General features: G+C 42.5%; 1 protein-coding gene across 7 annotated transcripts in view; it reads left to right on the top strand.

Moving 5' to 3' along the window:
- Positions 1-13,697, top strand: part of ttll4 (tubulin tyrosine ligase-like family, member 4) — a 52,977-nt gene extending 39,280 nt beyond the window's left edge. For 6 of the 7 annotated variants that reach the window (XM_039599866.1, XM_031754874.2, XM_039599864.1 and 3 more), the window contains 14 exons: positions 509-619; positions 1,112-1,188; positions 1,275-1,469; positions 2,299-2,381; positions 2,478-2,606; positions 2,696-2,818; positions 3,237-3,335; positions 10,257-10,391; positions 10,476-10,613; positions 10,703-10,799; positions 11,077-11,287; positions 12,386-12,453; positions 12,543-12,607; positions 12,728-13,697. In XM_039599866.1, the coding sequence (XP_039455800.1) occupies positions 509-619; positions 1,112-1,188; positions 1,275-1,469; positions 2,299-2,381; positions 2,478-2,606; positions 2,696-2,818; positions 3,237-3,335; positions 10,257-10,391; positions 10,476-10,613; positions 10,703-10,799; positions 11,077-11,287; positions 12,386-12,453; positions 12,543-12,607; positions 12,728-12,881 (1,685 nt within the window). In that variant the 3' untranslated portion in view covers positions 12,882-13,697. The remainder of the gene's footprint in view (positions 1-508; positions 620-1,111; positions 1,189-1,274; positions 1,470-2,298; positions 2,382-2,477; positions 2,607-2,695; positions 2,819-3,236; positions 3,336-10,256; positions 10,392-10,475; positions 10,614-10,702; positions 10,800-11,076; positions 11,288-12,385; positions 12,454-12,542; positions 12,608-12,727) is intronic. The other variant, XM_039599868.1, reaches the window with a different exon arrangement.
- Positions 13,698-14,141: the final 444 nt, after the last annotated feature.

Raw genomic sequence — 14,141 nt, 5'->3', positions numbered from 1 at the left:
GCTTAAACAAAATGTACTTCTAAACATAAACATAATAAAATCTTTCAACAATGAGGATAACCCAGTCAGAGAACAATCCTTTAGGTGGCTCTCTCACTTAGTTTTAGCTCTCTGCAGTAGAGAATCACTTCCTGTTCCTCTCAGAACACACAGAGCACACTCTCTGCGCCTCTGTACCCTCTTAACAGTGAAAACCCTCTCCTGTCTGATCATTTCCTGATAACATTTACATTTACAATAATTGATTACACAGCAGTGGGGAGTAGACTTCATCACAGTAGATGTCTTTCTGAAAGCGCTGTAACTTAGTTTAAGAATCTAATCCACCCACTGTTATCATCTTCAATGCCCTGTACCAACACAGAGCAGAGCAGCTACCTGAACGCTACTCCAACACATGTTGATTATTATGTTAATATTTTCACTTCTTCACTGTGTACAACTCTGGATACTGTATTTTATAGCATGTGTTACTCGCTAAAAGAATGAATCGGTATGTTCTTTGCAGTGGAGCTGCTGCCTGCGGAGCAAAGGCGACTGTTAAAATGGAAGATGAGCACCGTAACTCCTAATATTGTCAAGCAAACCATCGCCAGATCACACTTCAGAGTCACAAAAAGTAAGTTGTTACATGTTGTTACATGTTACACACAGATATTGCTGAAATTGGTTCTTTGAAAATCTCTGGAATCAGCTGTGTTAGTAGAAGATTACTTTTTTCTAAAATGATTTCTGTACAGTTAAAAATGAGTTTTTCCTTCCCACCGTCGCCAAAGTGCTTACTCATAGGGGGTCATATGATTGTTGAGGTTTTCTTTGTATTATTGTGGGGTCTTTACCTTACAATATAAAGCTTGTTGGTGCAACTGTTCTTGTGATTTGGTGCTGTATATTTAAATTAAATTAAATTTAATATTTTGTATTGATTGTGTGTCTGCTTCAATTTCAGATGTGACTTTAAACCAGACCAGTTAAATGCCTTATTAAAATGTATATTTAGGGTTGTGGGCAACAAAAACATTAGATGTTGAATAATTTCAGTCTAATATTTAAAGGTTAAGATAAAAAGGTAACTCGTGACCCTGGTTGATAAACATGTGTTTTCACACAGAAAGCCATGACTGGCTGGGCTGCTGGGGACACCACATGAAGTCTCCTGGCTTCAAAGCTCTTGGAGAACACCAGAAGGTCTGCTCCTGCACTTGGACTACTCTTGATAGTACGCCGAGAAAGTCCAGATTTTTACTGTACTTTTGTGTATTTGTGTGTCCCAGCTGAACCATTTTCCAGGAACATTTCAAATTGGGAGAAAGGACCGGCTGTGGAGGAACCTATCCAAGATGCAAGTCCGCTTCGGCAAACAAGAGTTCAATTTTTTCCCCCAGACCTTTGTTCTTCCTCAAGACATCAAGCTGCTCCGCAAAGCCTGGGAGGAAGGGGGCGCCAAACAAAAATGGATCATCAAACCTGTATGTTCAGTTCATAGAGTATAATATTATGTACCAAAGATCTGCAGGCAAGTCTGTGAGCGCCCATTGTAATAGACGGACAGCACACTTTCTGCCAGATTTACTTAGCAGGGATATTAGCATAAAAAACATACACAGTACACATGAATGCAGAAGCCACCAGTTCATTTCATCGACTAAAGGAAACTAGCTGCTCAGACGGCGGTGAGTAATCTAATAACAGAAATAAGACAGCAGCAGGCTTTCACTGTCTTTGTGGAAACAACAATTCAGATGAACTTTCCATTACATCTGGGATGGTTTGTTGTTGTGGAGGTGGAAGCAGCTTTTCTCTCGATAAATCCGACTGCCCAGAGAATTCCAAACCGGTATACATAGAATATAAATCCAAAGTCTGCATATAACAGCAGATCTGTAGAATGTGAAGAAGAATACAAAACATTATTTACCATTAGAGTAGTCTGTCCTGTGTAAGTGTGCATGTAAGTAAGGATCCATATTAAAGTCACCTACGGGGCAACAAACATGTGCCTCAGACAAACAATACATCTGTCTGAGGCACATTCGCTTTATTTTCTTAAGATGATTAAATATGTTATGTTATAGATTATAAACTAGAGACAAGTTGAACTATGGAAAAAACGTAAAGTATCATTGTATAGCTCTGTGTGTTGGCACTGTTAACAAACAGAGGCTTGCCTGTAGAACCACTGTTTGGATCCACCTGCACATATGACACATAATTTATAAATGAATCGAATAAATCATGTTTTATTTATGTTTTAGTTTATTGTTATTAGTTGTTTCCTTTCTTTTTTTTTTTCAATAGCCTGCATCAGCCAGAGGAATAGGCATTCAGGTTATCCACAAATGGAGTCAGATGCCTCGTAAAAGACCTCTACTTGTTCAGAAGTGAGTAGCCCAGAGTAATCCTTTAATAGTTTAGAGCTCAGCAGCCTACATAACACAATGTTAGCGAACTAACATGCTCTAATTGGATGTTTGCAGGTATCTAGATAAGCCCTACCTCATCAGTGGGAACAAGTTTGACTTGCGGCTCTACGTCTATGTGACGTCTTACAACCCACTCAGAATCTATATGTTCTCAGATGGACTGGTTCGATTTGCTAGCTGCAAGTGAGTTTTCCACCACGTTGAACATGCCACTTAAATTCACATGGAATGCATATGAATGAGATTCAGTTATCATCTGTCCACACCTCTAGGTATTCGTCTTCCATGAAGACTCTGAGTAATAAGTTCATGCACCTGACCAACTACAGTGTCAACAAGAAGAACTCTGAATACCAGACCAACAGCGATTACAAGGCCTGCCAGGGGCACAAATGGTAACACAGAGAATTGAGCTGAAGCGTGAATCGTAGAGAATGTGACCTTTTGACCTTTAGACACATGTACAAATACGTCTTGTCCTGTTGTGGTGGCTTTTCTATGCTGTGCCATGCTTTTATGGAATGGCTGTTTGTTTGTTTTAATGTAGAGGTCTGAGCTCTCCTCACTGCATAGCATACACCATGTTGTTAAGCTTATTTTGGAAGAGTTTTCGTTGGAATGAGCCAGTTTCTACTCCTCGTCCGTTCTCTGGCTGTAGCGTTTTGGACCAATGAACAGCTTATCAAGGAGCTTTTAGTATAACCTGATAAGGAAATACAATAGTCCAGTGTAGTGTAGAATGTCTTTGCTGTTTCTGTATGTATGACTTGAGAGGATATTTGCTCACAGCTTGTGTTTACTTTGTGTTTTCAGGGCTTTGAAGGCCTTGTGGCAGTACCTTGGGTCAAAGGGAGTCAATACCACCCTGATATGGGAGAAGATTAAAGACATCGTGATCAAAACTATCATAGCGTGAGTTTGCCCGCCCAGTGACTGGCTGCAGAGACCAGTTTATACTTTTATTATATCTTTTAGCTAAAACTGTCTGAATCCAAAAACTACTCGTGCAATGGACAGACTCATAGACAGACTCATAGACTCACAGACACTCATAGACAGACTCACAGACACTCATAGACAGACTCATAGACTCACAGACAGACTCACAGACAGACTCACAGAAAGACTCACAGACAGACTCACAGACAGACTCAAAGACAGACTCACAGACACACAGACAGACACTCACAGACAGACTCATAGACAGAAACAGACACACAGACACTCACAGACAGACTCAAAGACACACTCACAGACAGACTCACAGAGAGACACAAAGACACTCACAGACAGACTCACAGACTCTCATAGACAAACTCAAAGACAGACTCACAGACTCTCATAGACAGACTCAAAGACAGACTCACAGACACTCACAGACAGACTCAAAGACACTCACAGACAGACTCACAGAGAGACACAAAGACACTCACAGACAGACTCAAAGACACAGACACTCACAGACAGACTCACAGACACTCATAGACAGACTCACAGACACTTACAGACAGACTCACATACACTCACAGACGGACTCATAGACAGACACAGACAGACACAGACACTCACAGACAGACTCACAGACACTCATAGACAGACACACAGACAGACTCATAGACAGACACACAGACGGACTGACAGACACAGACAGACTCACAGACAGACTCACAGACACTCACAGACAGACTCACAGACACTCACAGACGGACTCACAGAGAGACACACAGACACTCACAGACAGACTCACAGACACTCACAGACGGACTCATAGACAGACACACAGACAGACACAGACGCTCACAGACGGACTCAAAGACAGACACACAGACACTCACAGACAGACACAAAGACAGACAGACACACAGACAGACTCATAGACACTCACAGACAGGCTCACAGACAGACTCATAGACACTCATAGACACTCACAGACAGACTCACAGACACTCATAGACACTCACAGACAGACTCACAGACACTCATAGACACTCACAGACAGACTCACAGACAGACTCAGAGACACTCACAGACAGACTCACGGACAGACACAAAGACACTCACAGACAGACTCAAAGACAGACTCACAGACACTCATAGACAGACTCACAGACACTCACAGACAGACTCAGAGACACTCACAGACAGACTCACGGACAGACACAAAGACACTCACAGACACTCAAAGACAGACTCACAGACACTCATAGACAGACTCACGGACAGACACAAAGACACTCACAGACAGACTCAAAGACAGACTCACAGACACTCATAGACAGACTCACAGACACTCAGACTCACAGACACTCACAGACAGACTCAAAGACACTCACAGACTCATAGACAGACACAAAGACAGACAGACTCACAGACACTCATAGACACAAAGACAGACAGACTCACAGACACTCATAGACACAAAGACAGACAGACTCACAGACACTCACAGACACTTACAGACAGACTCAAAGACACTCACAGACACTCACAGACACTCACAGACACTCACAGACAGACTCACAGACAGACACAAAGACACTCACAGACAGACTCACAGACACTCATAGACAGACTCACAGACACTCACAGACACTCACAGACAGACTGAAAGACACTCACAGACTCATAGACAGACTCACAGACACTCATAGACAGACTCACACTCAGACTCACAGACACTAACAGACAGACTCAAAGACACTCACAGACTCATAGACCGACACAAAGACAGACAGACTCACAGACACTCATAGACACTTACAGACAGACTCATAGACAGAGTCACAGACACTCACAGACACTCATAGACACTTACAGACAGACTCACAGACATTCATAGACACTTACAGACTCATAGACAGACTCACAGACACTCATAGACACTTACAGACAGACTCATAGACAGACTCACAGACAGGCTCACAGACAGACTCATAAACACTCACAGACTCACAGACACTCATAGACACTCACAGACAGACTCACAGAGACTCACAGACACTCACAGACAGACTCACAGACACTCACAGACTCATAGACCGACACAAAGACAGACAGACTCACAGACACTCATAGACACTTACAGACAGACTCATAGACAGAGTCACAGACACTCACAGACACTCATAGACACTTACAGACAGACTCACAGACATTCATAGACACTTACAGACTCATAGACAGACTCACAGACACTCATAGACACTTACAGACAGACTCATAGACAGACTCACAGACAGGCTCACAGACAGACTCATAAACACTCACAGACTCACAGACACTCATAGACACTCACAGACAGACTCACAGAGACTCACAGAGACTCACAGACACTCACAGACACTCACAGACAGACTCACAGACACTCATAGACAGTCATAGACACTCACAGACAGACTCAAAGACACTCACAGACACTCATAGACACTCACAGACACTCATAGACACTTACAGACAGACTCACAGACAGACTCACAGACACTCATAGACACTCGTAGACACTCATAGACACTTACAGACAGACTCATAGACAGACTCATAGACACTTACAGACAGACTCACAGACACTCACAGACAGACTCACAGACAGACTCACAAACACTCATAGACAGACTCACAGACACTCATACACAGACTCAGAAACACTCAGAGACAGACTCACAGACAGACTCAGAGACACTCACAGACAGACTCACGGACAGACACAGAGACACTCACAGACAGACTCACAGACACTCACAGACTCATAGACAGACTCACAGACACTCAGACTCACAGACACTAACAGACAGACTCAAAGACAGACTCACAGACACTCATAGACAGACTCACAGACACTCACAGACTCACAGACACTCACAGACACTCACAGACAGACTGAAAGACACTCACAGACTCATAGACAGACTCACAGACACTCATAGACAGACTCACAGACACTCACAGACAGACTCAAAGACACTCACAGACTCATAGACGGACACAAAGACAGACAGACTCACAGACACTCATAGACACTTACAGACAGACTCATAGACAGAGTCACAGACACTCACAGACACTCATAGACACTTACAGACAGACTCACAGACATTCATAGACACTTACAGACTCATAGACAGACTCACAGACACTCATAGACACTTACAGACAGACTCATAGACAGACTCACAGACAGGCTCACAGACAGACTCATAAACACTCACAGACTCACAGACACTCATAGACACTCACAGACAGACTCACAGAGACTCACAGACACTCACAGACACTCACAGACAGACTCACAGACACTCATAGACAGTCATAGACACTCACAGACAGACTCACAGACACTCATAGACACTCACAGACACTCATAGACACTTACAGACAGACTCACAGACAGACTCACAGACACTCATAGACACTCGTAGACACTCACAGACACTCATAGACACTTACAGACAGACTCATAGACAGACTCATAGACACTTACAGACAGACTCACAGACACTCACAGACAGACTCACAGACAGACTCACAAACACTCATAGACAGACTCACAGACACTCATACACAGACTCAGAAACACTCAGAGACAGACTCACAGACAGACTCAGAGACACTCACAGACAGACTCACGGACAGACACAGAGACACTCACAGACAGACTCAAAGACAGACTCAAAGACAGACTCACAGACACTCACAGACTCATAGACAGACTCACAGACACTCATAGACAGACTCACAGACACTCAGACTCACAGACACTAACAGACAGACTCAAAGACAGACTCACAGACACTCATAGACAGACTCACAGACACTCACAGACAGACTCAAAGACACTCACAGACTCATAGACGGACACAAAGACAGACAGACTCACAGACACTCATAGACACTTACAGACAGACTCATAGACAGAGTCACAGACACTCACAGACACTCATAGACACTTACAGACAGACTCACAGACATTCATAGACACTTACAGACTCATAGACAGACTCACAGACACTCATAGACACTTACAGACGCTCACAGACAGACTCATAGACCCTCACAGACAGGCTCACAGACAGACTCATAGACACTCACAGACAGGCTCACAGACAGACTCATAGACACTCATAGACACTCACAGACAGACTCACAGAGACTCACAGACACTCACAGACACTCACAGACAGACTCACAGACACTCATAGACACTCATAGACACTCACAGACAGACTCACAGACACTCATAGACACTCACAGACACTCACAGACACTCACAGACACTCATAGACACTTACAGACAGACTCAAAGACACTCACAGACTCATAGACAGACACAAAGACAGACAGACTCACAGACTCATAGACTGACTCACAGACAGACACAAAGACACTCACAGACTCACAGACACTCATAGACAGACTCACAGACACTCAGACACTCACAGACAGACTCACAGACACTCACAGACACTCATAGACACTCACAGACAGACTCACAGACACTCATAGACACTCACAGACACTCATAGACACTTACAAACAGACTCATAGACACTCATAGACACTTACAGACAGACTCATAGACAGACTCATAGACACTTACAGACAGACTCACAGACACTCATAGACACTCACAGACACTCATAGACACTTACAGACAGACTCACAGACACTCATAGACACTCATAGACACTTACAGACAGACTCACAGACAGACTCACAGACACTCATAGACACTCACAGGCAGACTCACAGACACTCATAGACACTCACAGACAGACTCACAGACACTCATAGACACTTACAGACAGACTCATAGACAGACTCATAGACACTTACAGAGTCATAGACAGACTCACAGACACTCATAGACACTTACAGACAGACTCATAGACAAACTCACAGACACTCACAGACAGACTCAGAGACACTCACAGACAGGCTCACAGACACTCACAGACAGGCTCACAGACAGACTCATAGACACTCACAGACAGACTCACACACAGACTCACAGACACTATAATGTCAAAAGTCTTTGTCTAACTTCACACACATGAACTGGAGTGACATTCCAGTTAGGGCAGGGCAATATGGCCAAAAATATTTATCACGATATATATTTGAAAATTTGCGACAACGATATAACTGACGATATAATTGACGCAAAACAAAATACTTTACAACTCCACAACTTTATTAGTTCAAAAAAGACCCATCAATGTGCTTTCACTTAAACAAACAGCTGTTTTTTATGTGCAAATGCAAATTCCTTGCTGACAGTTTAACCAAAAGGCATTTCCAGTGGAAACTGGCCGACATATCCTCAGCATAACCATGTATAATATCCACAAAACTTAAGAGGTTACACACACAATACGGTAATATTATGTTGAAGCACAGAACGTGTTACTCCGCCAGACTCTTGACTATGGTAGCCATAATGCTCCGACAATCCATCAAGCGGTGCGGCTTCGTAGCTTAGCAAAGTCGTACTAAAATATTTTTTGACAGATTTTTGAGCGCAGTGTACCACATAAAATCGGTTTGCGGTCAGTAAGCACAACCAAAATTCATAAATAAGATGCACCGGAATATAGGGCGCACTGTCGATTTTTCAGAAAATCAAAGGATTGATTGACTGTGCCTTATTTTCCAAAAAACATGGTAATAACAACAGCCCACTTGCATGCGCTACCAAAAATAGTGGTTTGTTGGGTATCTGACGGACGAAAGCCAAACCAGTTCCACACCACTGAAGTTGCACAATTTTTACAAACCAATTCTGGTTCATCCGTTTCATTCAACGATCCGCTTTCGCCCTTCTCATTCTCCGTCGCCGACATGCTTTTTCCGCCATGTGCGTATGAAAACAAAGGCACTGCGCATGCGCGTTTTACCCATATTCTATCGCGATATTTCATTTTCTTATCGTTGCCCAACATTATACCGGTATTACCGTGAACGGTATGATATGGCCCAGCCCTAATTCCTTTGTTAATCTCTTGGGTTTAATGGCTGTAATTCATCCCAAAGGTGTTCTAATCAGGTCAGGACTCTGTGCCAGCCAGTCGAGGTCTTTCACACCAAAGTTTCTCATCCATCTTTTGTTTTTTTGTTTTTTTATAACTTCATGGACGCTCGCATGCCGCCGTTGGATCCACTGAGGAACATACACAGTTAACTGTGTACACATAGCTGTTATACCTTTTCCCACCCATCGTTTAAGTGTTCTAGCTCAAAGGTCTAAGTTCTTTTCCCAGTTTTAATTGCTTTACAACTGAGTACCATTTATCTAGAGACAATATTGGTATTTGATTTTAATCTTTGTTTTTATTTTTGTAGCCTGTGTCTCTGTGATATTTCTTTAGATTGGGTATTTCAATGCAGACATTGTAATCTTTCCACTGAGGAACGTCCATTTACACTGAGTAAAAGAGTTGTCTTTTACTCAGTGTGATTTTTTTTTTTTTTTTTTTATGTTGCTCTTAGTTTGATCTGTTGTTGTATATTTTTCACATGTTCGTACAGGATATTGTATTGTATTTGTTTTAAATGTTATATACTTATGTGATACATGTATTTTGACTTTTGTTGCCATGATCCCAGGTCTCTCTTGGAAATTAGATTTTTAATCTCGGTGAGATTTTTTACCTGGATAAATAAAGGACTAATTATAATAATAGTAATAATAAAAAATGCTCTAAAACCTCACAAACCTTTAAAGCCAAAAAGGTTGTTATAAGAAAAGACCCCTGTATGTATTTTCTGAAGATAAAACTGTGCATTAGGATAATGATTAAGATGCTGAAATCAGCTTCCTCCCTGCTGTGTCGTGGCCAGGTCCGAGCCGTATGTTAACAGCCTGATGAAGTTGCATGTTCGGACACCTTACAGCTGCCACGAGCTGTTTGGCTTCGACATCATGCTGGACGAGAATCTCAAACCCTGGATTCTGGAAGTGAACATATCGCCTAGGTAACTAACCCCTGCGCACACATTAAATTAACACATTTCTTTTAAAAAACGTTACCTTTAACTCCATCTGTAACTCTGATCCAGCCTTCACTCCAACACGGGGCTGGATGTTTCCATAAAGGGTCAGATGATCAAAGATCTCCTGAACTTGGCTGGCTTTCGTATTCCTTCAAGAGAAGATGTGGTTACCCCCTGCAGCAGTGCATCCAGCTCCACCAGCAGGTAAAAATAAGACACTACCCGTCTGGGTTTTTAGCTGCAGCCTCAGAAATGACCTCGTCATGAACGTGTGTGCACTTGTTTGTTTGTAGTTTGTGTGCAGGGAGTGGAGAGAGGACCAAAGTGGATCTGTCTGCTGATGAGAAGGTCAAAAGAGCCTTTTATCTGACACAGGGTGACGCTAACCGGGTAAACACACACACACACACGCACACACAGAAGGGAAGTAAAACACTAATGATATATAGTGTTTGCTGACTGAGATGATTAAACAGTTTTACACACTGACTTTATTAGACTGAAGTTTAACAGTAAACATAAGTGCATACAGCTACATGTTAAGGTTTTTTGGTTATTATTCATTACTTGGTTGTTTGTGGTGGAAACAGAGTCAAGCACTGGTTTCATTATTAGCAATAAAACAAAGAAGCAGTTATGACCTTGTGAATTTCATTCTCTCTATCAGGACTTAATGCCAACAGTGTTGGATGTTTTGACTCCAGAGGAAATCCGGGTTCTGGCAGAGAGTGAAGATGAGCTGAACCGTCGAGGAGAGTTTGAGCGTGTTTTCCCATCACCATCATCATCTCGCTACCTTCACTTCTTTGAGTGTCCAAGATACCTCAACATCCTACTGGATCAGTGGGAGCAGAAGTACTGGAACAACAGGGCGAAATGTATGTGCACAGCTGTTTTGAAATCAGAACATAAAGGTCACCTGACTGATATTATTTGTTTAGGTTTTGCAGTTCAGGATAACTGTAGCTTTGTCAAAACACTGTCAGATTCTGTAGTTTTCTCTGATCCCCCATTTGCAACAGGATTGATATGTTTAGCTGCATGTTCTCCCTAAGAGAACATGCTGGCTGTCTGAGTGGTGTCCAAAAATGATGCAGGTATTATAGATATTTGGGAGAAAACCCCACCCCTCTAGAGACTGTGTCTACTCCCAGACCATTAAAGAAACAACCATAAATCAGTAAACTATTTCAGCATAAAACATCCCAAAGATAGAACAATCCGCTATCCACATCTGCATCAAAGAGTAAATCAGTGAAATGTGGACTATTAAACATCAGGTCATGAGTTAATAATTGATGAACCTTACAGAAACCTGGTAATAGCAGGATGATTATGTTGGTTTAAATGAATCTATATCCCACAGTAGATGTCTTTCTGAAAGTGCTGTAACTAAGTTTAAGGATATAATTCACCCACTGTTGTCATCTTCAATGCCCTGTACCAACATAGAGCAGAAAGAGCTTTAGTGAAGGTTACAAATGATCTCCTGACAGTGGACTCATCTCTGTGCTTGTCCTGCTAGACTTAAACACGCAAATCAGTCCGTGCATGATTGCATTGCTCCGCCCATCAAATAGTCTGCACATGCGTGAATATATCGCCTATCGTTGGTTATTGGACTGATGATTGTCGGTTGGAAAATTTTTACATATCACCCAACCCTAGTGTGTATGGTGGTAAAAACCATTCTGGCAAAATAAACTAATAATAACATCAAATAAACATATAGAAAAAGTATTGCAGCTCATGCGACTCATGATTGTTATCTGTTATTTCTGATTTATTTATTTTAAGCTGTGGTTACTCCAGTGAGCTAGGGGGCACTAACGTTGTTCATCTTCTGCTGGTCCATGTGCAACTTCACTGTTACATGTATTCAGCTGGGTTGCTGTGACTTTGGCGTGTGGCCACAGAGACAGAGGGAAGGGAAAACAGTGAAACTGCAGCTCAGGTTTGCTTTGTCTTATGTGCAGGTATCAGCCTACTGAGACCACTCTGCCAGCAAGGAGTCCATCTGGGAACCAGTGACCCTGCTCACATGGTGAGAAACTGCAGAACATTTAAAGGAAAAAATAAAACTAGAAGCGAAACTGGCTCCTTTAAAATGCTGAAATTAGTCTGTCTTTGTAGTGGTGTAAGTACAGCTCCAGGTTTGAACACAACAGACAGGACGTGGTTAGCCCTTCCAGAGCCAGGTATAGGGTTTATTCCAGTAACACACCTATCACATGGAAGTTAGAGTAATAAAGGATGTGGATTTATTGCACACTGATCTCTAAGTGAACTCTGCTGCCCTCTCCTGTGTTGTCCTTCAGGGTGGTGGTCAGCCATCAGCTCTGGTCACAACATAACGGCAGTACCGACGAGGATCACCAGCAGTGCCTGGATCACCAGCAGTGCCTCAGCCCGGCCTCACCCACAGCCTGCTGCCCCAGCAGTTGGCCTAACTCTGAGGATCTGATTTCCTAACCCAGAACACACAGAAAGCTCAGGGTCTGTTTAGTCCCATCCCCTAACCAGTGCTGTCATTTAGCCCTCACCAATCACCAGAAACAGCAAACAAACTCTGTAGGAGGGAGTGGATTTTTAGAGTTTAACCCCCTATTTTGTCTTGTTTTAAACTAAAAATTAGTAATACATCATTTGTTAAGCGTCCCAAAGGTGAGGTGATGAGTAATGGCACAGCACTGTGATTCTTGTGTCTTTAAATCTGACTGTTGGTTTTTAAAAAGACATTTTGAGCCTTGAACATGTATGTGGGACTGGGAGCTGTTTGTGTGTCACTGCTAACTTTTGGGGTTTCTCTGGGTGAAGGTGTTACTGGGTGTTTGACAGAATCTTGTTCTCATGATAGTGACTTACAGGGTCTTGCTTGATGATCAAATATTTACTAAATGGCCTATGATGTGCAAATTGGTGGTATTAAAATTTGAGCAGTTTAAAACAGACTGTCCTTTACACATAGTATTTCATGCAGGCTGCCAAGTGCAAGTAAAGCACCAGAATCTAGGTAATAGGTAATAGCTTCTTTGAACACAGTGCATCTCCATATACTTTGTGTTTCTATGAGTTACACTTGCATTGCTCTCTGTTAGACTCTTTGTTCCCCCAAACACGGCGAGTGCAATGTTAGACTGAGCCATAGAGCCACAATAAACACATAAATGGAGTAAACTGGATAGAGCTGAGTTGTTGTTGGTAGGCCAGTTCCTCACTTTCAGGAAAAAAAGCTGCTGATGTTGTTTTAAGGTGATTTTGATTCAAGAATAAACTACTAAAAATGTTTTGGTACATCTTCTGTTAAAACTGAAAAATATCACAAGCAATGCTATTGTAACAGTGTTGTAGCTGCCAGATGTGTTTGTTACTACTGCATAATTCTTTTCAGTTCTCTTAGTCATAGCAGGAACCTTAAAGGAGACGTGTTTGATTCTTGAACTGTACTTGGGAGACATCCTCTGCTCTTTGGCAGATGACCAAATAGACGCTGCCGTGTCTCTTTGCTGCCTCGGGAGATCCAAACGAACAAAGAGCCCCACAGCCAGACGGTTAATGCTTTTTACTATGTGATAAACCGGACACTAAGACGGTCAACAGAGTTTAGGGTGGCCTTGGGTCTAATGTCGGCTCAGGTTTCTTCTTGGCCACTTCTTGTGTGTAGACGCCACCTCACCCATCACCATGGCAACCACTTCTTATCCTCCTCAGACCTGCATAAAGGCAGAGCTG

The sequence above is a fragment of the Oreochromis aureus genome, linkage group 16, assembly GCF_013358895.1.
Source record: "Oreochromis aureus strain Israel breed Guangdong linkage group 16, ZZ_aureus, whole genome shotgun sequence".
Classification (NCBI taxonomy): Eukaryota; Metazoa; Chordata; class Actinopteri; order Cichliformes; family Cichlidae; genus Oreochromis; species Oreochromis aureus.
This window is presented reverse-complemented; position numbering and strand designations above follow the sequence as displayed.